The sequence below is a fragment of the Amyelois transitella genome, chromosome Z (assembly GCF_032362555.1).
Source record: "Amyelois transitella isolate CPQ chromosome Z, ilAmyTran1.1, whole genome shotgun sequence".
Lineage (NCBI taxonomy): Eukaryota > Metazoa > Arthropoda > Insecta > Lepidoptera > Pyralidae > Amyelois > Amyelois transitella.
In genome coordinates this window covers 9,872,818-9,897,258 of record NC_083535.1, presented here as the reverse complement: position 1 = coordinate 9,897,258, position 24,441 = coordinate 9,872,818, and the positions used below count along the sequence as shown (strand labels likewise).

The 24,441-nt window shown below is 35.4% G+C and overlaps 2 protein-coding genes across 2 annotated transcripts; one reads left to right on the top strand and one right to left on the bottom strand.

The window, feature by feature from the left end:
• Positions 1 to 603: 603 nt before the first annotated feature.
• On the bottom strand, positions 604 to 7,820 carry LOC106133795 (syntaxin-6). The gene is made up of 6 exons (XM_060953812.1): positions 7,786 to 7,820; positions 7,200 to 7,368; positions 5,970 to 6,065; positions 5,425 to 5,735; positions 4,994 to 5,088; positions 604 to 4,247 (listed from the first exon to the last, which is right to left on the bottom strand). The coding sequence occupies exons 1-6, from the start codon at positions 7,818 to 7,820 to the stop codon at positions 4,171 to 4,173; spliced, it is 783 nt and encodes a 260-aa protein (XP_060809795.1). The 3' UTR covers positions 604 to 4,170.
• Positions 7,821 to 9,216: 1,396 nt separating this feature from the next.
• Positions 9,217 to 24,333, top strand: LOC106133831 (exosome component 10). The gene is made up of 14 exons (XM_060953799.1): positions 9,217 to 9,392; positions 11,162 to 11,343; positions 14,037 to 14,205; positions 14,648 to 14,820; positions 15,157 to 15,374; positions 15,878 to 15,999; positions 16,781 to 16,944; positions 17,403 to 17,586; positions 18,069 to 18,217; positions 19,443 to 19,581; positions 20,662 to 20,789; positions 21,732 to 21,840; positions 23,012 to 23,089; positions 23,874 to 24,333. The coding sequence occupies exons 1-14, from the start codon at positions 9,330 to 9,332 to the stop codon at positions 24,258 to 24,260; spliced, it is 2,265 nt and encodes a 754-aa protein (XP_060809782.1). The 5' UTR covers positions 9,217 to 9,329; the 3' UTR covers positions 24,261 to 24,333.
• Positions 24,334 to 24,441: the final 108 nt, after the last annotated feature.

Genomic DNA, 24,441 nt, shown 5'->3' with positions numbered 1-24,441 from the left:
AGGTCAGATAAAACACATTCTTCAATTACAAATAGGTGGATACCGATTAATAAGAGGAAAGATATAAATGTGGTTGGGTACTTTTATTAAAAATCTGAATTAAGTAGAAAGAGGTAGTCTCTGCCTACCCCTCCGGGAAAGAGGCGTGATTTTATGTATGTATGTATGTATTAAGTATCTAATACTGCTGAAATGCCATGTTCTTGAAAATATAGGCATGATGTGGTCTTACATCACACGTAATTTCGCGCAGTTGTAGAAGCTGTGATTAATTTCAGAATTAAGCCTTTCTGACACCTGGAACGTGGTTCACAGTAGTGTTTTACGGATAACTTTTGTAGCCCAGGTGGAACCTGGGTGTTCCGTTATTTAAAATTGATAACATACCCATAGTCATTTCATGTCATACAGATTATTTAAGAGTACTGTAATTAAATAGTTATGTGCCATTATTAATTGAAAAACACGCAGGTATGTTCTATTACCTAAAAAAGTGCTGTCGGGCAATTTTTATAGTGACATAAAATGTTAACATATTCATTTACCAAAATCGCCTTATACCTAGCTCACTGGAAACTCTTCACGGAAAAATAATTAACCATGTTTTATAAAATAAATAGTTTAATTTTCAGGACATTGACACAGAGACTTGGAAGGACAGCTGAACCCGTTGTCAAAAAAATATATTACGAAATATGATTTTGACAGGTTATTTTCGTATGAAATATTACTTGGGCCTTATTCCCAAACGAAAGCAGTTTTATTTCAAACAACACTTGTTATTCTGTATTGAGAGATGTAAAAGCTAAGAAACTAATGTAGGTTACAATTAACCAACAACATAATATAATATTACATACATATAATCACGACAGAGCAATCTCGAAAAAACTTAAAACACATTGCCTCTATAAAACTGTTTGTCATTTGGAAACAGGGCTCAAGCTCACAAAATAAATACTTTATAACATAATCGGAATAACACATTAGTTTACATTATATAAAATATATTAATCTTAAAACAAATGGGACTAATAAAATATACAAAATTCCCCATTAATCTAGCCTAATTTATTTAGGCCTAATGATACGAATTTTCATCACCGCCTGATTACAACGCTTTACAATGGGCTAACTTGTATGAATCTTTAGCACAAATAAAAAAACAATAAGACAGGTTCAATTACATGGAAAACTAATTTTTAATCTATTTATCCCTCAATTGCATACAATTTTCTTTAATTTTGAATTAACATAGGTTTTAATACGCCCTAGATTTAGGAACATTGAAATTTACGGTATAAAAAGCGCACGTCGCTGGCATTGTTATTAAGTTTCTGGAGATAGGCAGGCATTTTCTATGCGCTGAATATAATTTCATGTCTGAACGAATAATATTAAAATAACAACGTAGTCTTATAAGGTCTAAGATGGTACTTGACATGTTTGTTAAGGTCGTTGATTGTCTCTGGTTAATAATTAGTTTTCATTTACCGAAATCTTATTTGCCTCATTATTCAGATTTTACTGATCCACTTAAGTCAGCCAATTTCAAAGCGGCGCATGATGATGGAAAGATATTACATAACCCCGTCATATAAAAAAGTATGTGATGCTCGTTTTGATACAAACACTTTCACAGCCGGTACATTACATGATCAATACAAAAATACATTGCTAAGCCTACGTAAATAATATAACAACTCAATTCATAATACAATTTTCGTCACATTCGCTAATGAATTAAATATAACATATTATATTAATTTGAACGAGATCAAGTTGAATAGGGCTTACGTTTAAATAGTATGAATTGATAAAAATATTTTATTAGCTATAACTCAACGCTACTCATAACTTTACTCAAACAAACATAATAATTTAAAAAAAGATAAAAATTATTTCCTACAAAGCCCTGCTAAATAAAACATAAACATGGTCTAAAAATAAAAAGAAGTCTACACATTTTACAATTCATTTAACTTAAGCTTGTGCAACTATATACAAAATTGGCTAAATGTCAAATCACAAGGATGATTCTTAGGTTTAAATTTTAAATAAAAGCCACACATTATGTGTAATTGTGTATTAAGGTATTTGCTTCAAAGCCCGTAGTGAAGCGTGTATGGTGCAAGTAAATTAGTCAGTCATAGTCATAGGATAAGATGATTATCTTGATATCTCTATAACGATAACCATGGCTGGGACTTGAGACATACCTCTTTCATCTTTGCATATACCCATTTGCACCCATCAGTATAGTGCTAAGAGGCCTGAAGCCCGCATTCCTACATTTATTTTTCCAATTTGTCTGAAAAGTCAACTAAATAAGTTGATAAAATAAAAGTCCAGAAAAAAAATTATACATACTGTATATATGTATAATTTTTTTTCATACATAAAATCACGCCTCTTTCCCGGAGGGGTAGGCAGAGACTACCTCTTTCCACTTGCCACGATCTCTGCATACTTCCTTCGCTTCATCCACATTCATAACTCTCTTCATGCAAGCTCGGGGGTTTCTGGTACTTTTGACCTGACCCTTTACCAGAACGTCCTTAATTTGATAAAAAAAAATTATATTGGAAGTTAATATATAGGTAGGTTCTTAGTTTTATTGATATTACCAGTTAACTCTGTCGAATGCGGAAATCATGAATCTTTATTTGATGCTTTTCCACATTCCTTTACATTAGTATCGGGTCCATCGATAGTATACGCCATGGTTTCAGAAGGTATTCTTACGGGGCTTTTAGTATTCCACACAAAATGGGTGTTTATTTTATTGGGGAAAGTTGTTAAATCATAATCATTATACGGCGTGTTTAGCGGCGTAGGACAGTGAAAACATACTATGCGGTATCTAAATTTATATACCTTATTCTTTTTACTGGATTATTGCATACGTATGAGAAAATTTAAATAGGATTGATCATGTCTGGTACTATGACTAATTAATATTCTGTTCTAGCATTGCTAATACATGACAACGTCCAACGTTTGTGTGAAAAAACATCCAACATTTAAATATACGAGAAATAATTTACTAACATTATCTATTGGTCAATAGTTACATTCTATGACCGCATTATATAAAGCATAATTATATCTAGCTATACTATTTGTAATGGTATATTAATGTGGATAATTATTTAATTCTAGGCCGCAAATTTATAATGGTATAGTTAAGTAGGCGCACGCATTTTCTTAGATTTGCAATTAGGCTATTTTAAATTAGGAATTTACAAAGCAGCCCTTCTTTCAAGGAAATCTTTTAAATCAACGTTCATGCTGGGCCGACTTTTCAGTTTTGACTTTCTACGTACCCTTTTTTGTACGAATTTTTGCGAGTTGACAGCGTAGTGTATAGTCGATTTCCTATCACTTTGTTCAATAATGCAAAGAAACTCAGCGTTGAGTCGGTTAATAATTATTATTTTGTAGACAAGCGTAAGATATCTAGTAAACAATCCGAAAATAGTTTTAAATGCGTAGATAAAATATATATTTACGTTTGCCAATACATTTCCATTCTAAATTTGCCTCCTCAATTTTTTAATTCTATTGTATTGTTTTATTATTATTTAGCAACTTGGAAACTATTGTCTATTTTATGTCAAATTGACATCTTGCATAGAAATAGCTACTAAAAGTTTCAAATTAAGGAGGTAATTGCAAGTATGGAAGGTACTTGCATACTATGGGTAAGTAGTACATAACAATTATGACATTATATTTAGTTTTGAACAGGTATTCAAAATTAGGAAAGCACCTGTTCTTGATCGACGCATCACACTTCTGATGAAATGTTATTACCAATTTTATTAATTGTTCTCAAATTGTCGCTAAATATATTGGTGGGGCACGACAATTGATGAACTCTATAAAATCTCATCATCAAATCACGAAGCTAAAAGAATATCTAACATTGATATTATAACTTTCGCAGAGTTGATCCACCCATGTCCAAACTGAAGTAATGCGACAACAATCTACTTCAAGTGTAAATTCAGATTATTTCTTCTATTCTTATAGAATCGGTTTAGAATTAATGTATAAGAGTGTCGATAAAAAATATATAATTGTCAGATGACATATGAAGCTATTAAAAATTATTTTTACAAGAATAAACACTTGCTACGTTCCAGGCTTACTTATACTAGTAAATGTTCAAATTATAACGAATAATATTAAAATAACAACTAGAAGGCCCACTAGAACGCCAATTGCCACCCACTGACGTCGATCTGAAAACAAGGTAAAACTTTTCATGAAAATTTTAACATACAAATTGATTTTATCTACTGTGATGACTGTTTGACTGATGTATCAACCCATAGCGAAAACGTTGAGTTTTGATTTGAAATTTGGCATGTTTAGTTTCTTTATGTCCAAAGTGTGCACAATCAGCCCCAAAAGCATGGCTTGCGCAAAAAACTATCGCTGATTCGATTTTTATTATGACGCCAAGGGGACAGCAATAGTTATTCGCGCGATAAAAATGTCAGACCACGACAGCAGTGGATCAGATCGAATAAAGCTACGTTCTCGATCATGACATAACATCGTAGTATGGTTTTATCATTCCAATCCTACCATTAAGCCATATAGATAAACATGGTTTTTCAGTAGGTATATTAAACACCTCTGTCTACCCCGAAGGCAATAAAGACATTATATATGATGGTTCCAGTTTGCGTCCAAGACTGTTTTGTTGCGCGGGATCATCTTTCTGCCTGTGATGCCGCATAGTCATCATACATATTTTGTATGGATAAACATGCATTGTTTATAACAATAAGTTTGGTAAGTATATAGGAAACGTTATGACAATTTTCTAGTTAACTAAAATATGAAGCAAACCAACAAAAAAACTTATAATAAATGTTAAACATTCTTAGGCGCAATGGGTCTCCTAGTCTAAAAGTCTTGTACCTAATTTATTAGCACAATTCCTAAATGTACAAGAAAAATGAGAAAAATATAGACTAACCATTATTCATATGTAAGACCTTGGCAACTTTTTTGATCGTCGAATCCAGTTTAGAGTCTGCATTTTCAAGTTCAGTGTTTAGGTCATCCAACATCCTGAAAATATATAGACATTAAGGTTTGCTAAGTCTTTGAGAAAATGGCGTTATAATTCTCCGCTTGTCCCGGTTGCGTTCTCACTTGAAGCCTAGCGTCTGACTATAAACACGATCCTAGATTAACCCAGTCAGGCTTTTCACTTTCCAATCTTTTTTTATGTTTTCATTCATATCTAAAATTCATTTTTAATATTAACAGATACAACAAAAGCTAATTTCAAACATATAAAAAAACTTTCATGTCAAACCAAAGTTCATCAGACCTGTAACTTTTGAGTAAATTCACGACAATAGAAAACACAATTTACTTTATAATATAAGTATGTATACTTACACAGATTGCTCATCCAACTCAATGCCAATCTGCTTGGAAACTGTCTTCAGGGAACCCACAGAGTTGCTTATCACTTGAAGCTGATCATTCTGGGAGTTCATCATTTTCTCTTGCATCGACATGATGTCGCTATCATAATCGAATCTATTGGGGCTGTCTGTCTGATTGGCGAGTTTAGAATATTTGGAATATTTAGGCGTTGATGTCCAGTAATTCCCAAAGTGCATTGGGCTCTCTTCACCAAGGAGGGGTTCCCGGGCTGTCCCATCGTTGTCGCGATTCCTGTTCAAACTCATCTTGCCTTTCATAAGCTGTGGAGAAAAATAGATAATATACAGCAATAAATTTTGAACAAACAGCCAACACAACAAACAAATAATAGACAACTAAAGTAAAAAAACTCATTAGCTTGCAGCATAGATATATATGCCTGAAGCAATCAAGTATTAAATTATAACAATCTTTTGTGCATTTAACATTATTAATTATTTATTTTCCCTTGTAAAAACAGGTGTAACAATGTAGTAGAGAGATCAATATCTTACCTTGACTTCTTGCTTTGTGGCTTCTATAAAACTTCTTCGGTCACTTATTTCTTTATTGTCAATTTTGAATTTCGATGAATTTTTCTCTACTATACTTGAGTAAATGAGTCAAGAAAATTATAGTTAGTATATAAAATTAAATCGCATATGCTTAGAGTCATTCACAGACAGAAGTGAATAAATATTAATTCATAGAATACCAAATAAGATTATCTATATTATTATGACTTTTATGTGTATGTATAATGTTACCAAAGCTTTTTGCTGTGGTTAAAAAGTTACAGTAAAGATTTCATTAAATTTGGCCCTAAGAAATAAAGGTTCCTCTATTAACTGTAAGGTGAAAAATGATATGGGTGAGGTGAATAATTGTTTACTATCAGAATCCATATGGGCTGGTCCTGAAGCTACGAGGCCGGAATAATGTTATATTTCTTAAGGTAAACCATATCACATTTCAAAATCAATTCAAAATATTTTAACACCATCTAGTTATACCTTTTACAATTAATGTCTACATAGAAATCAGTGCCTGACAGCAAACAAAAGAACTCTCCTTTGTACAAAAATAATAAACTTAAACAATAATAGTATGGGATAAGTTCTTTGATTTGTTCAATAACACCTAATTGAACAAGTGTTAAGTGAAATGGCAAATAATTTTTGTGTGGGAAATTTTTTGTGAATCAGTTTTAGGCTGTGATATCTGTAACATATTGTAACCCATCAAAACACATAATAACAAAAAAAAATAACTATGAAATTCCTTATGAAACTGGCATTAGAACACTGAATGATTAAAGTCAAAAAAGGACATAAGAAAAAAACAAATGAAAACAAATTTCATAAATCGCAAAGCAAGTTGAACAAACAATAAATTTTCGCCATTGCTCAGTAAAAAAAATTGATTTGTTTTTTTTTTTTACAAATTCTTATGCTAAATTTAATTTTCTTTATAAACATATATATCATCAAAATTCAATAAAAAAATTGACATGGTATGGTCCATAACAACCTGTATGCGAATCTCCAGCTTTAGGTACTTCCTATGCTACTTCCTATTTTTGATTGATCTGTTTTTTTAAAACAACTGAAAACTTATTGCGCATTTGAAAGTAAATACACTTTGACCCTATGTACTAAAGTCATGATAAGTCAGGTCTTCCTACCCCATACTACATATTCTTTGTAACCAGGAACTGATAAATATGAATAATAAAAAAGGATATTGATAGTGTCTTCTAGGTCTTCTAAATCCCACTCAATGCTACGGAGCGCATTCCTCAGCTCGGTGGAAGTCCATTCTACTTCAGGACTGTTAGGGATTGTTGGACTCTTGGATATCTCCTGCCAGCGGAGGTATAGGCCACGAGTTTTGTTCAACGCTTTGAACACCTCACTGGAGACAGAAATAAATATTAAAATTGAAAATTAAATTGTGAAAATATAACTCTATACCTGAAACAAGTCACACTTAACATTAAATTCAATTAGGTACCACTTATTAACAAAATACCTACTGTGTCAAAAGTAATATATGTTATTATTGATTGATGGCAAAACAAATAAGTAAATAAACACTCAGGCCAACATTGAAATCTATGGCACAAACAGTATGCACACATATGTCTGTGGTCTACAATCAATAATGCCAATATTGAATACATAAATTTGTTAATGAAATAATTTATATGTCACATAATGATTGTCTCCGCCCTTTGTTTTATCAGCCGACTCTCGACTTGATCTGAACTGGCTAGACAGCAAAACTACGCTTCAATAAAGCTTTGTTACCAAATAGAGGTTAGTAACTTACTCTTTGACAACGTAAAATGGATCCTCTAAAGTCATATCCAACAAGAATCACAACAAATTAACTCAAGGTGATGCATGTGACGGCAATTTTATTAAACAAATGCATAAAACTTATATACAAACACACAGTTGATCCCAGACGATCCCTAGCCTATCCCACAAAATATCGACAATATTACCTACCCTGTCTATAGGCCGTTCGATGAAATTTATTCTCCGTCCTTTGCTAACTCATGAGAAAACTGCGCAAACTGGGTGATACTGCGCAATCGCAAGCCGGACTAACGAACACCGTGATGCAACAACAAAACAACACCTTTCTCACTCCACTCCACCTTTCAAATCTACCTCACCCTGTACTTTACTGAAGTCTCAAGCTCGATGACGCTTCGCTGAATCTTCCCATTCCCAGTTCCCTTCCTTGCTTTGCTTGCTTATCACTGTCATGACATGTCACATCGATTGACAGCTGACAGTGATTGTTTAAGTGGACTTCAATGCCTCAGCCCCATGGAACATAACTTAAGGAAGTGACGTCTCTGCCACAGCGAAGTGTTTAGGTACTGCTTTAGCCTACTTCAAGAAGGAGTTCCTTAAACCGTATTTTTTCTTATTGAATGTTACGGCATATCGCCGACATTTACAAACCGATATGAATTTTTTATGCCATCTTCAACGGTAGAGCGTAATTCGTCGTCTATATTTTGAATTTGTTTCGCCATGGCTGCGAGAGAATACTAATAGAATAATATCGTGATGCGCTTACAATTCAGTGGCATATACTTTGACAATTGACGATTGTCAATGTATATATGCCGATTTATGTATCCTTCGCGCCTTTTCGTTGCGATCTCCTATTTAATACCTTTCTCTTCAGCCCGTCTCTACCCCTTGGGTGTAGGCCTCCTTCAAACTACGCCATCCATCGCGGCTCTGTGCCACTTGCATCTATCTTGTCCCTGCTATCTGTCTGATGTCGTCGTTCCAACGCATCTGGGGTCTCCCTCGGGGACGTTTTTCACCCCATGGTCGCCACTCGAGTAACCGTTTGCTCCACGTATCGGTCTTGCGCGCCATATGACTAGCCCATTCCCACTTCAGTCTAGCCACGCGTTTGATAACGTCAGTGACTTTGCTCTGGTGCCTCAGCCACTCGTTTGTTTTGCGGTCCCGCAACGTGATCCCAACCAGTTTTCTCTCCAGTGCCCTCTGGGTCACACTTAATACCTCAGTTAAGATTAATTAATCTCAAATTGGGCACCTTAGCCATGCTACAAAAACATTTCTAAATTGCATTTAAATTTGGTTCCGTTCCATTTTTTGTTCCCTTACGTATTTGCACGCTTGTACATATGCTTGTATCCCAAGCCGTGATACAATAAAAAAAAGACCATTTACTATGCCATTCACGCACGCATGCTGTGTACCTGTCATGTCTTTGTGTCAAGTCATGTCATTTTCATTTCAATCATTCTTCTTCACAGTTCCGTATTTTACTTTACCACTTTGCAGTTTTATGAAATCGCTTTTTATTTTTTCGACAAAATGCATTCCGATTTAAATCCAGAGGCACCTGAATTTTATCCCCATTTGGCATCAGTGACGAAGGTGGGTGTTTTTCTCATAACTATTGGCGCATGGTGTATACTCCTATGTCAACAATCAGCATGTTATTAACAATTTCATATTTTGGAAAGTTCCTTCTATTACATTCTCTCGTAATCATGTACTTAGTTGATGAAAGAATTAATGATGATTTCACACAAAATGGAAGTTTATATTTGGGAGTTTATGTATGTAACTATATACGTTTCATTTTCAATGGACTTGTTTTTCGGGGTGATGAATGAATAACGTACAAAACGCAGAAAGTTTTGTGCTCTCTTAGTGGGGGATGGGCTGATGATGATAATATGTAGTCGGCTAATCCCCCATTTATGTTTTTTTCACATAAAGAAGTTTCGCAATATGAATTTCAAATGACCTCAAACATTCAAGGATAAAGGATAAGTTATCATGCTATGCATGTCAATGTAATCTCTTATTTTTTTCCTTTGCATGCCTACCTATTATTAACAACTTTCCTAGTTACAAAAGTGAGGATATTTGGGGTTATTGTAAAGAATAAAGAAATAGTTAACAATAAGGCAGGCTTTTTTGAGGTCTGAGGCAAAGAATAGCTAAATTTTACCTTTATTTTGTTCTACAAGTATTTTTGTCTATCAAGAAAAATAATGATTAAAGATTAAACAAATATTTCACTAGCTGCAAAAACTAAAATGAGGCTGTATGTCAAAAACAGTTGTATTGCTTATAAGTCATAAATTAGCTGTAATTCAGGTCATGAGTTCAAATACATGTAAAAAGTAAAATGTGGGAAGATAGAAAATAACAAGATTGTATATGCAAAAAACCTCTAATGTACAATGACATGACCTCCATTTTAAAACTTGTCTAAACAAAGCTGTTCCCAAATTTAAGTCTGTTTCCTTACAAATTTAAATTTTACTCTCATGTTTTTCAAATACAAACTGTTAAGTAAAATTTATTCTACATTAATCTGATCTAAAATAGAAATAATTTAGTACGAAATATTTGTCATTTGCCCCTGTATAATGTCTAATAATATGCCATTTAATCTGAATTGCTTATATAATGGACAATAGGTTGTCTTTACAGTATGTCTCGCAATTCAGAGTGCCGCCACTAGGCACTCTGAATTGCGAGGCATAATCATATAGACATAGGCTTTCTCTAAACTTTTTATTTATTATAAAACATTTGTATAATGTGTATAGTTGATTAAATAATGACATAAATAGTTAATGGACAACAAAGTTTTCCTTATGGAATATGTACTCAAACAAAAAAACCATAAGAATAATACAAACCTTACATGTATATGCACAAGTCTTTTTTACTTCTGTCTATTCAACTTTCCAACAATATCAATGTAACTGTTTGGAAGAACTTTTATCAAGGATATTTTTTTTAAAGTATTACATGACTAATGTTACATAGGAGCTTAAGCTTGGACTTTAAGCTTGATAACTGCTTACCAGATTGAAAGCCATACTATTTCTCCGTGTTTTTTATTTTTTGTTTTGCTCACTCAAGGTGTAAAAGTAACAGTTTATGAAGTACTTTTCTTTTAGGTACTGAAGAAAAGGTAGACAAGCCTTTTTGTTGAAAAATACATTTATTAAATAATTTATACATTTGAGAAGAAAAGCAAGGAAATATCAGTTGTCCTAATTAATTACTTTTGATTATAACCATAATTAATATTTTTAGAAATATATTATTTTACCAAAAATTTTTTACCATGGCAGTACCTAAACATACTATATGTACATGATATCTTTTTCTTTTTACAGGGTGGATATTCCACCATGAACAAAACAATAAAATCTTCAAACCAGCTGCCGGCGGGTGCTTCCCACGAGATGTTCAAAACATTTACAAGTTTCAACATTGTCAAATGCAAGTTAAGTGAAAATGTTGTTACACAATCAAACCAAATAGTTGCAAAGGAGTTGCCAACTGTGAAGTTGAAAATGTAAGTACATAATTTCTACATATTAATACCTTGACACTTTACCTTAGCATATTGTGTAGTTATTATCCTAGCTTTTGAGCGTAGGTGGTCGAGTCGGTAAGGTGCCCGGTTAAATTGCGTGAATCCCACCTTGGCCATGGACCTTAAAATTAATGTTGGAAATGAAAAATGTTTTTAAAAACTAACCGATGCCATTAGGTTGAGGGAAAACTTGATTCATGTAAAAACCTGACTCCCAATCCGGGATCCAATATGTGTGTATGATATTTTCGTCCTATTCTACTCAAAATAGACAGCCAAACAACTCAATCGCGAAAGTATAGCTCTTGTTATGTATACTCGTATATATATATTTGTATGCAGTTGATAGTGCACTGTTGCAGAGCTATTGTCATATTATTGTTGCTCTTTTATCGTGCGCGTTGCATAGTCAAATGATTTAACAAGCTCTTGTTAGCCTCTTAAAGAGTTAAATTGTTGTTTGTTACTCCTTTACGTAAAGCCACTTAAGGGTTTTAAATATAGACTTTATAGCCGTCTTCCTCTTGGCGTTAAACCCAGTTATCTCTTCACTTTTATGGAGATAAGCTCAGGTTTTCAGGTGTGAAGCGACCTGAACCTAACCCATATTGGATCATGATAAAAAGCTGCACTGGATGAATTAGCCTATCCCTTAGTCGACATATCATAAAGTCCTATATTAAAGTGTTTGTTGTCCCTGTTATTATTGTTTTAAAGAAACTGTTTCGCATATATAGGCATACTAAGCAAAACAACTGAAACAATTTTTGTGAAATTTTGTAGGCTGTAAATGAATGTCCATAGTCCAACGGTTAAGGTGACTCACCATCAGTTCACAGGTCCCAATCCGCCATGTAGGAATGATGTATGAATGAACCTCATTTGTGTTGTGTGCATTAGTTTGATTGGTTGCTGATGCTCTTATGGTGAGGAAATGTTGCGAGGAAACCTGCACATTCCGGCTTAAGTGAATGTAATCATGGTTAGATTCCCCTATATATGGATTAAGAATCGCAAATACTATTCTTTCCAGTATCTTTTTACAAGGTAGTGACTCCCGTCTCACCTACGCCGATTTTGATTTTGTATTTGTGTTAACAGTGTTTTAAGAGGTTCATTGTTTACAGTTTACATACATACAATCACGCCTTTTTCCCGGAGGGGTAGGCAGAGACTACATCTTTCCACTCGCCACGATCTCTGCATACTTCCTTCGCTTCATCCACATTCATAACTCTCTTCATGCAAGCTCGGCGGTTTCGGGTAATGACAATTCATCCCGGGTACGATATTTTGTGGATGAATTAGTCACCTTAGTCATGAAACTTTAATAAACTTGTTAATCGAAGTGTAAAAACATGTATTCATGGCGGAGTTTAAACAAGCCCGAGCAGCATTCAACAATGTTCACATATGATTTTCTTATCTTCTTATTCTTTTATCCTTTTGTATTTTCCACACAAAACATTGCCCCGAATGTTACTCTGTTAAAACCTGATTTATTGCGAAATGTTTTGCTCTGCGATTTTATTAGTTATATATATATATATATATATATATATATTTGGCCCCCTTTGTGCAGTGGATTTCTTGCGGCTGATGACAATGTTATTGCTATTTCCTAGGGTTGTACTTGCAACAAAATGGTCTTCTAAAATCTTTCCTTTATCAGAGGCGGATGTCACCGAAATCCATCACATCGAATCGGTCAAATTATAATTATTCAGATTTGTGTATGCCTGCATTTTATGCGATATTAATTTTATCGACCACATTTTCATACAGTTGATTATATGTTTAAGAAGAGCAGAATATTTTCAATTTAAGAGATGCGATAGTTAAATAGGTTCAATATTTATGTTCTTGTGGATGTCCTAGGGTGTGACTAAGAAAATAACACTTAAATATTGTCTCAGCCACACATGTGAGGTCTGAATGCAGCTGGAAATACACAAAAAAAAGTAAAAGTATAGGCAGACCCAGGCCCTGAAGCATAGTAGCGGAGGATACAAATCTGAACATATTTGAGAGATGATACTGCTATGATGCTACCCCTGTTTTTTCAGTATATATTAACGATAATGATGCGAATGTTATTATTATAATGCTACAATTTTGTATGCTGCGCGCGATTATATTTCCTTTCGTGTAATTGCTACCCCTGTATTTTATAGCCAGAATAGGTTGCGTTGTGTGTAAACATATATGCAATAATTTAAGCAAACGGTTTGCGTCTAAGTCGTATAAGATATGTCCGATTGAGGACCCCATTCCTCGAAGCAAAGTGGCGAAGGGCGCAACTGAGAACACGCAACGATGAGAGAGAGTACTTACTACCGTCTAACCGAAACGTGCACCGCCTATAACACTACAAACTACGATTAAGCAAAAGATATACTTTTAGTCAGGTTTTATCGAGAAAAGAATGATGTTTCTTTACTTGGTCTTCACTGGCCTAGGGACCTGATTTACGAAGCTTGACAAGGCATATGTTTTGTCCACTCTTTCTTTATTTTTTATAATCAATAGTGATATCGATAGAGATTGTTAAATACCTACGATTGATGGATTTCACTAACCAGTGACTGACATTCAAATTTAGAAGCATATCCTTACCCCTTTGAGTATATCTACATAATTACCTTACACTCACCAAATAATTTCGTCAACAGCAATGACTTAGAGTATAACACAGAGAAAATAATAGACGTGAATGACTCTATGCTGGACCGAGTGAACATCAACATTGACACTGAGAGTGGCGTGAACAAGCCCAACCAATTGATGGTCGCGAGGAATGTGTCCTCGTGGAACAATGGACCTATCATAGCTAAAATACAGGTATGTAATCACTAAGTTATTATCCATAGATGACCGATTCTATGATACGCTGAAGTCGCCACCAACATTCGCTTTATAAATTGTAGGTTACAGGAAAATTCCCAAGAAGATGCTAGCAGTAATTGTGTAGGAGCACAATTAGATGAAAATAATTATTTTTATCTTATTTGTTTCTCAGTTACAGCTTGTAGCAATTAGGCATAAGCCAACTGCATGAGATACCTACGTATTATACGTCAATTTCGAGAAACTTCCTTACAATGCCACAAAAAAAATACAGCTTTTTGTGTGTTAAATACAAACAAAAAGCTGTTTTTTTTTTAATTATTATAGTTAACATAAATAGTTTAGATATATATTTTGGCCCTTATTATAATTGGTGTTTTCTCTTATATGAGTATGTTAATGCTGGCAGGTTTTCAAATAATTTTATGGTTTTCAGATGGGTTCCACGACTTTTATTGGTGCCAAAAATATTCCTCGTCCACAGCTATCATTCAAAGATGCCGTGGACAACTCCGAGAGTCTATGGGTGCCAAAAATATCTGACAAACCAAACAGCATTAAATCACTCGCTCTCAGTATCATTTATAGTGAGGATGGTGAAGCTATTGGGTAAGTTTATTCCTTTAACTATCCTTATATATTTTCTTAGACAACCTGCTATCATTTACACACATATATATATAGTGTACAACACTCCAGAATCCTTATTAAATGCTGAAAACAGCATATTACGAAAGGTGGATGCAACTGGGGACAAACGCAAGAAAAATGAGTTTAAAATCTCTTTGAAATATAAATATATTTATTTGTAAAATTCAATTTCACCTAATGTCGTCATCACAACTTATAATTAAAGCTTACAACGGCAGCATTTTCACCAATGCCTTAAACGTCTTAACATAGTAGGTATACAAAACAAAAATCTCACTAAGCTAAACTTTCCAGCTACGAACACCCATATAGAGTGGAACTGGACTTGTACCATCCACCGGCGGAGTTTATTGACCCCGACCCGTCGCCGCCAAAGTTCCCTCCATCGTTGGAAGAAACCAAGTACACATATGTAGAAACTGAGGAACAACTGGATGCGCTGGTTAAGCATTTGGAGGGCGTGAAAGAGATGGCTGTCGATGTGGAGCACCATTCGTACAGGACTTATCAAGGTAATTTTTTGAGTCGTTTATTTGAAAGCGACATCATTGAATACTAACAGATGCTTTTAAGGTGAGTGAAAACAGCGTGTGGAAACCTACACATTCAGGCAACTGGATGTTTAACCATAAATCCAATACGGGTTAGGTTTACCTGCAAAGGTTGCGGATGTCAGATGGGAGTCGCTTCGTGTAAAAACTTACCCAATCTAGGATCGCTGGTCATAGCCTCGGGCTCTTCTCCAGAGAGGTGTGAATGCAACCGGGACTAAAGCCAGGAGGAAAAAGATTAGATTTTCTCTCGACCATTTGAGCGTCAAATAAATGTGTCAGTAGAGTCAGTGTATAGTTTTAGACCTTTTTGTTATTCTATTTGGTATAAATGCTAAATTCTATCAACCTACTTATGGTATTCTGATCTAAATAGTCGCAGATATAAGACAAACTTTACGGAATACCGATATTTCTCGCTTATACCTATATGCTATTTATAATATAATCCTCCTTTTTTGCAGGAATAACATGTCTTATTCAAATCACGACGACCGAAGGAGGCGATTTTATTATTGACGTTATAGCTTTAAGGGAACATATACACAAATTGAACTTAATCTTTACCAACCCGAAAAAGTTAAAAGTAAGTTTTATATATTATACTTTGCTGTTTTTTTCTCAATATATTTTCCTACCAAGTGGCTTTTGGGTCCGATAAAACAGCATGTAAGGGATATTTAACATGCTGTGAAATGACAAGTCAAAGTTTCTAAAAAATAATGAGAATTTATATTATAATTTTTTAAACTAGCCTCGAGTTAGAATAAGCATGTTCTAATAGTGAGGGAAATCATTATGAGGAATAGCACATTCAGGTAACTGAATGTGCTTTGATCCAACATGGCGTAGGTTCCCCTGCAAATGCCAGATGGGAGTCGTTTTAATCGTAAGCACGGGCGGACTCTAGGCTCCTCTCCAAAGGCAACGATGCAATTGGGATTAACAATGGACTAACTTTGAGTAGATTTGACAAACGGTTTGTTATAAAGACCACTTGATAGTTTGCCGTGTGGTTCCCGGCACCAATACAAAAAAGAATAGGACCACTCCATCTCTTTCCCATGGATGTCGTAAAAGGCGACTAAGGGATAGGCTTACAAACTTGGGATTATTTTTTAGGCGATGGGCTAGCAACCTGTCACTAGTTGAATTTCAATTCTATCGTTAAGCCAAATAGCTGAACGTGGCCATTCAGTCTTTTCAAGACTGTTGGCTCTGTCTACTCCGCAAGGGAGATAGACGTGACCATGTGTATGTACGTATGATAGTTAGACGTTCGGTTTGTTTGACATTTTGCTTAGACTTTCAGATCGGTAGGGCATAAAAGGATGTAAAATGATGATTCTATTATTTTTTTTGTGTAGGTTTTCCATGGCGCGGAATCCGACGTGGTGTGGCTGCAACGAGACTTCGGCGTGTACATTGTCGGTTTGTTCGACACTCATCAGGCCGCCCGCACGCTCAAAATGTCGGCGTTAGCATTGAAGAACCTACTGCTCAAATACTGCAACGTGAACACTGATAAACGGTGAGTTTTATACTAGGAAAGAAAGAAAGAAAGAAAAATCGTTTATTTGATACATTAACAAAATATAAATTGGTATTGGTGAATTGTTAAATTACATGCATGCAGCAAGGCCGATGAAGTACAAGGAAGATAAGCAGAAGTTAGCTTCCAGAAAAGCGTGTTGTCTTTGTTTGACACTCAACAGGCTGGTAGCCCGCTGAAACTGATATTCCTGTGAGATTAAAAACTTGGTTGCCTTATATCGTGAAAATTATGGTTTAAGTTTGATTACGAAATCTTTTGATTGAGTGCTGTAGAACACCTAATCTGTAATTTAAATTTATAATTTTCTTAATGCGAAAGTCGGCTTATCTCTAAATTTTTCTCAGCGAACCGCTTGACAAATTCTAAGAATTGAGCTTAGAATTAAATTTGAAGTTGCGGGTTACAGCAAATTACTTGTCAATATATTTCCACAGGTACCAACTAGCGGACTGGCGCATTAGGCCTCTGCCCGATGAATTGGTCGAGTACGCTCGTATGGACACACACTATCTGCTGTACATATGGCGAATGATGAAAGCCGATTTACTCGCTACAGCCGGCGGCAACCCGAGGCTTCTACTCGCCGTGTTTGAACAAGCCCGACAGATATGTGGCACGGTTAGTATTTATTTATTTATTTACTAATTTATGTACACAGAAAACATCGAGACTGATAAACACAAGAAACGAAATTACAAAGGTTCTGCTTATTTCAAAAGAAATCTCTTCCAGCAGACCCGAGATAGGAAACATGATGGAAAGGGTGACAGGCGTGTACTCCACTCAGACAACTAATAATAGATACAACTAATAATATTTATATACATTGATCATCTATACTGATATTATAAAGCTGAAGAGTTTGTTTGTTTGTTTGAACGCACCAATCTCAGGAACTACTGATTCGAATTGAAAAATTCTTATTGCGTTGAATAGACCATTTATGAGGAAGGCTTTAGGCTATATAATATCACGCTGCACCTATAAGGCGCAAAGAAATAATAGAAAATGTAAAAAAAATCGGGTAAATTATTCTCACGATGTTTTCTCTCGCTGAAAGAGTGTGGTGTTTGCTATTTAAAGGTAATATTTTTTTCTAGACATACAATAAGAAGGTAGTGCACGAAGACAGCCACATGCCGCTGTACGTTCGCTCGAAGAAGTCCTTCAACACCCAACAGATGGCGGCACTCAAGATGCTGTACAAGTGGAGAGATGCGCAGGCGCGGCTCCTCGACGAAAGTACCACGTGAGTATAGTTAATTTCTGAAATAAAGGTTAAGGAACGAATGAAAATGAGAAGGGAATGCTGTGATGTGAAAGAAGATATTGTGACAGGAATAGAAGACCTACCGGTCAGGTTAAGCGTACCTGAAACCGACTAGCTCCATGAAGAGATTTGTGAATGTGGGGTGAAGCGAAAGAAGTATGCAAGGATCGTGGAAAATGGAAGAATATGGTCTGGCAAGATTTCATTTATGTTGCGATGCGTAACCGTGATCCAATATAGGATAGTTTCCTTGCAAAAACTGTGGAGGTCAGGCGAGTTTCAAGATATACATTAATTTATAGTAGAAATCAGTTAGCGACGGTTGTTATCAGCAAATCGAACACAAGGACAGACGGAGAGTTCCATTGACCCCAATATCTTTTATCGACAAATCCATCGAGTGAAATTACCTCTATACTGTAAAAAGTGTGCAAAAATTATTATTAGTATTTACAGATATGTAGCGTATAATGTTAATGATATGAACATTTATAATATGCATATAGAGCATTTGTAGAAACCTGAACATTCAGGATCCTGATATCAGATTTCCTGGATGTGTGTACCCATGATCGTGTACGGGTTAGGTTCCCCTGCAAAGGTCATATGTGAGAGTTGTTTTATGCAAAAATCTGACTTGGGTCAGTCAGATTTTTGCATGAAGCAACTCTCCTGTATCATATGTATCCTGAATCATGATCAGAAGCACACCCCGGGCTCCTCTAAATAGAAGTGAGGATGCCACCGAGACAAACGTCTAGAAGAAGAAAACATAATATAAATACTAAAATATTTGTGAACGTGATTAATTTGTATTTAATTTATTCATACATTCATACTTAATATAATCGCGCGCACTTTACGGAGTAGACAGAACCAACAGTTCTTCTGAAAGGGCTATGACCACGTGCAGATATATTCACATATCTGAGATTCAAACAGTGATAGGTTGCTAGCCCACCAGAAATTAATTAATGATACTTCGGGTTAAAACGATGTGTTTGTATGCATGTATGTAACATCCATACAAACACATAGGTATATGGCTTAAAGTTTATTTGCCTTTCCCTTATTTACTTTTTACGATATCCATGAGAAAGATATTAAGTGGTGCTATATCTGAAGTTCCAGGAACCACCAAGGAAGCGGGAATCAAAATACAATTTAAACACAGATAGTAATTAATTATGTTTTGTTATACCAGATATCTGCTCCCCAACCACATGATGTTGGCACTGTCAGAGACACTCCCCAGGGAGGTGCAGGGAGTCCACGCGTGCTGTAACCCGATGCCGCCCTTCATCAAGCAGAACCTTATCACAGTCCACAGGATGATACTGTCGGTGAGTCTGGTATAGTCTCTAAAACATAATGGTATATAAGATCTACTAGGCCAAATAAACTTTACATCCTATACTATTAAACAAGCAACATTTGTACTCGCGTGCTCGAAAACAGTTCTAGTGATTGGTTTATTAGCCGTCTTTATGTTCCTTTTAGTTTTATTACTTTTTTGACACCCCTCGAGCATCGCTTGGTCACCCAGGTACTAGAAATAGTAGTAGTTAATAATGGAAAGATCTAATAGGCCAAATAAATTTCACATAGAAATAGTTCTATAACTTTGTAGTTACAGACAAACATGACGACAGTAAATTGAGATACTTGTGTGTCTCAATTTACTGTCATCTAAAGGAATGACCTAGTTAACATGTTTCAGCTCCTGCGTTTATCGCGCGAAAAACTATGGCATTTTCGCTTTTAATTATGTCGTGAAACGGGACACCAATAGATTTTCCCGCGATTAAAACGGCATCGCGCGTGCCATGCTACGGGGCAGCAACTATATCTTTATATATTAATAACATCCAGTCTCACAATATAGTGTCACAGGTTGACTAATATTACAAACAGTCAACTGAGATGATTAATAAATTTTATTCAACACGTTACTGGAACTTACGCCGGAAACATGATGGTCTAATTATCGTTTTATAAACTTCTTTTTATTTTACATTCACATTTATTATCACGCCCATGTCCTTTCGGGTTAGACAGAGCCAACAGTCTTGAAAAGACTGAATGGCCACGTTCAGCTATTTGGCTTAACGATAGAATTGAGATTCAACTAGTGACAGGTTGCTGGCCCATCGCCTTAAAAAATAATCCCAAGTTTGTAAACCTATCCCTTAGTCGCCTTTTACGACATCCATGGGAAAGAGATGGAGTGGTCCTGGTATTCTTTTTGTATTGGTGCCGGGAACCACACGGCACTGTGTGTATACAGATAAATATATTCTGTCAACAGTTTTAAGAATAGATTAGATAAAATCTCCAAAGTTTTGGATACACACGCATCAGCTTAATAAGCTGCTAGTGTGTTATAAAATAAAATAAATAAATAAATGTATAAATGTTTTCAGTGTCGCGAACTACCCGTGGAGCCCCAACTGTATCAGATGCCGAGCAGCATCCGCACCATGGCCAGCGCCCAGCAACACCTGGCGGCCGCCTACAATGTGCACGACCTCGCTCACATGCCGGAATTCACGTGAGTTTTATATCTATCCTACTCCTACTACTATTATAAAGGCGAAAGTTTGTATGGATGTTTGTTACTCTTTCACGCAAAAACTACTGAACCGATTACCATGAAATTTGGTATGTAGGTAGCTGAAGACCCAGAATAACACATAGGCTACTTTTTATCCCAGAGTTCCCGCGGGATTGATAGGGTTTCCATGCGGACGAAGTCGCGGGCGGCCTCTGGTACTAATATAATAAAGCTGAAGAGTTTGTTTTTTTGAACGCGCTTATAATATCTATACTTTATACTAATATTATAAAGCTGAAGTGTTTCTTGAACGCGCTAATCTCAGAAACTGCTGGTTCAAATTGAAAAAATATTTTTGCGTTGAATAGACCATTTATCGAGGAAGGCTTTAGGCTATATAACATCACGCTGCAACTATAAGTAGCAAAGAAATAATGGAATATGTAAAAAAAAACGGGGAAAATTATTCACAGGCACAGTTTCGAATGCCACCTCGGCTATATCCAGTGACTATTTTCGAAGTTATGCACATTAGTTTGAATACTGACCTATATGGGCTCTTACGGTATGGGAAAACATCGTGAGGAAACCTGCACATTAAGGCAACAGCAGGAAGTTGCTTCGTGTGAAATCTTGACTCACCCAATCCAGGATCCATGGTCAAAAGCATACCCCTCCTCCTCAGAATGGTGAGGGTGCATACGTACATCCATATAGTCACGTCTATATCCCTTGCGGGGTAGACAGAGCCAACAATCTTGAAAGACCGATATGCCACTGTTTGGCTTGACGATAGAATTGAGATCCATGGGAAAGAGATGGAGTGGCCCTATTCTTTTTTTCGATAAATGCCGGGAACCACACGGCAAGACAGGGTGAGGATGCAACCGGGACTAAAGCCAGGAGGAGGAAGGAAAAACTTAATTCTCCTTTTTTCAGTGACGATCATCGCACAAATTTCGACGTGACAGAGTACCTAAACAGTGAGCCGCCCATGCAGCCGGAAGTGAAGGCGTTCAAGACGACGTACAAAACGTATTGTGGAATAGTAAGTACATAAATAAAGCTACTGTTTCATATGAACCTGTTAATTTTTATTATTTCAACGATATAATTCTTAAAATTGAATTAAACGTCCACTTCAGTGATCGAAAACTTATTTTTCTGGCTTGTTATTTAAAGGAAATGTGTGAACTAATTTTTTTTTAATGGCTTTATCACATTATAATTGTGAATTTTCAAAATCTTCACAAATACATACTTCTTTTGCTTCATCGAAATTTATTACTCTCTTCATGCAAGCTCTTCAATTTAGGGTGGTACTCTTAACTAAAAGTATGAAATAACCATATATACATAGGTACATAAATTATTATGTCTATATCTCTTGCGGGGCTTGCGGGGTAGACAGAGCCCACAGTCTTTGTCCAATGATGTAAGTGAGATTCAAATAGTGACAGGTCACAATCATCATTCAAACAAATCATCGCCCACAAGAAAAATTACAAGTTTATTAGGTTTTCCCTTAGTCGCCTTTTACCTATACGTCGATCCTATATATAACACTTATCGAAGTTGCCCTTGTTAGAGAATCTATGAAACTGTCCTAGGCCACATCTGAAGATCAGTTGTGAGCGATCTACATATAATTCCAGTAAAAATATATTTTCTGAAAAATGAGTTATCCATACTAATAATAAATAGCAATCCATCTATAAACCTAATATGATCTAGTCTTATTTAGTCTATTTGCCATCTATTCTTTCTTCTTTTTAAACTTTGATATTATTCATTTTTTACAAAGGATTGAAATATCAGGTAAAGGGGTTAGATATGTTGGGAGGTCACGTCTTTGTTTTAACTGGGTAGACAAGTCAGCCTTTAAATACATCGAAGATCACGTTCAAGATTGATACAGTGATAGGTTCTCCACAATCCCAAAAAGAAGAATCCCTTGTTGAAAAGCCATTCCCTTCATTGACTTTATAATTTCTGCAGTGTAGTTTGTTCCGCCGCTTCTTTTACACGTGCGCATTGGAAGCGGTAGTAGTTATAATTAGATTTAAGTGATGTGACGTCAATAAGTGATACCTTGTATCCAATTTTGAAAATAAATCTATTCTATTCTAATCTGCGCGGAAATCAATGCAGCTATCACATACCAGCATGGAACCTAATCCTTAAGGTTTTATTTTTATTAATGTTATGTTCAATTACAGGTGTCGGATTTGAACGTGGATGCGAAATTATTCATTCCGCCATACGACAGATACAGAAAATATCGTTCCCTAGCTCAGGTACAGCTCTCAATTATTTGTGACTAGCCTTAATACCTCGATTTGCCCGTTGTCGTTAAAAAGTTGTCGGAATAACCGGGGAAAAGTAGCTTGTGTTTGTCCTCGGATAATTAACTTAAACGATACAAAATTTCAACAAAATTTGTACAGCTGTTCGGTTGTGACATCGTAACAGACTGACTTTCGCCTCTGTAAAATTTGTATAGATAAACAATTGAAATTAATCGTCTGATCCCAGTAGCACCTTCAATGGTTGAGTTTCGGGACCAGGGATCGACAAATTCTATTGTTTGTCTCTTAAAAAATATCAATCAAACATAGGTACGCTCATTTTTATATAGTATGCAAAGTGAAAGTTAAGTTTATTTAATGGAACTGGATCGCTAATAGAAAGCCTTTGGTGTTACCTTTTGCTGTCATATTACAGTCTTCTGCTGTCGTTCCGGTCATTTCATTCACTTTATGGTACCTACAGATATAGTAATTAACCATTAAGAGTTTTAAGGCGGTAATCTTTCCTTGTGTTGTAATATTTTTAATAAATTCGTGTCTTTGATGTCGACATTTTATGATCGTTAAGTGTTCGAGAAGCACGAATATCGGAGAGTGTCACAATACAGGATAATGTGACTTTACTCTCTCAAAAGTCTAGAAAGTTTATAACGTTGTTATTGTTATAAAGATATTTCCAAACTGCTATATTTGCTGAAAGTACTGTCAATTAAAAATATGATGAATAATTACTATCTTAAAAACTATTACTAACGAAATAAATAATTTACAGATGGAAGAAATGAAGGAATTTAAAGACAAAGAAGCGAAAATAGCCGCTTTAGGAAAAGGCGACGAATTAATTAAAGCAGAGGTGCTAGCTAAGCTGCAACAGGCTAAAGCGAAAATCGAAGACGATGGCAAAATAGCAATTAAAGAGGCCACAGAAATCGTAATCATTGATGACGAAGACACGAAAGCAAAACGCAAACGAAAAATATCAATAGACAAGACGGAGCGCAATGTCACGAAGAGTGATATCAAAAAAGGCAATAAGAAATCTGCGGGCAAAAATAATCCGGAACCTTTCATGTATAAGAACGCGAACTACAGAAAGTTCTACAGCGAAAATAACACGGAAAAAACGCGACCTAAAATGAAGTTTAAAAAACATAAATAGTTAAGCTATTGTGAAGATTTTTTTATAATTTGATAAGCGAAACTATGCATACATATAGTCCCTTTTAATGTAACCTGGATTTTATTTGCCTACCCTTTTAAAGAACTTGAGTTGGTTGAATTTATCTTCGTGAAAATTCAGATAAATTAGGTACCTACTACTGTTATAAGAAACTGCATTA

Excerpts from the sequence above, each read along its gene's own strand:
- LOC106133795 (XM_060953812.1), bottom strand. The coding sequence starts at position 7,820 with ATGACTTTAGAGGATCCATTTTACGTTGTCAAAGA. Across the intron at positions 6,066-7,199 it reads AAGACCTAGAAGACACTATC|AGTATAGTAGAGAAAAATTC; the intron begins AATATCCTTTTT and ends CTCATTTACTCA. Across the intron at positions 5,736-5,969 it reads CCACAAAGCAAGAAGTCAAG|CTTATGAAAGGCAAGATGAG; the intron begins GTAAGATATTGA and ends TTTTCTCCACAG.
- LOC106133831 (XM_060953799.1), top strand. The coding sequence starts at position 9,330 with ATGCATTCCGATTTAAATCCAGAGGCACCTGAATTTTATCCCCATTTG. Across the intron at positions 9,393-11,161 it reads ATTTGGCATCAGTGACGAAG|GGTGGATATTCCACCATGAA; the intron begins GTGGGTGTTTTT and ends TTCTTTTTACAG. Across the intron at positions 20,790-21,731 it reads GCTCACATGCCGGAATTCAC|TGACGATCATCGCACAAATT; the intron begins GTGAGTTTTATA and ends TCCTTTTTTCAG.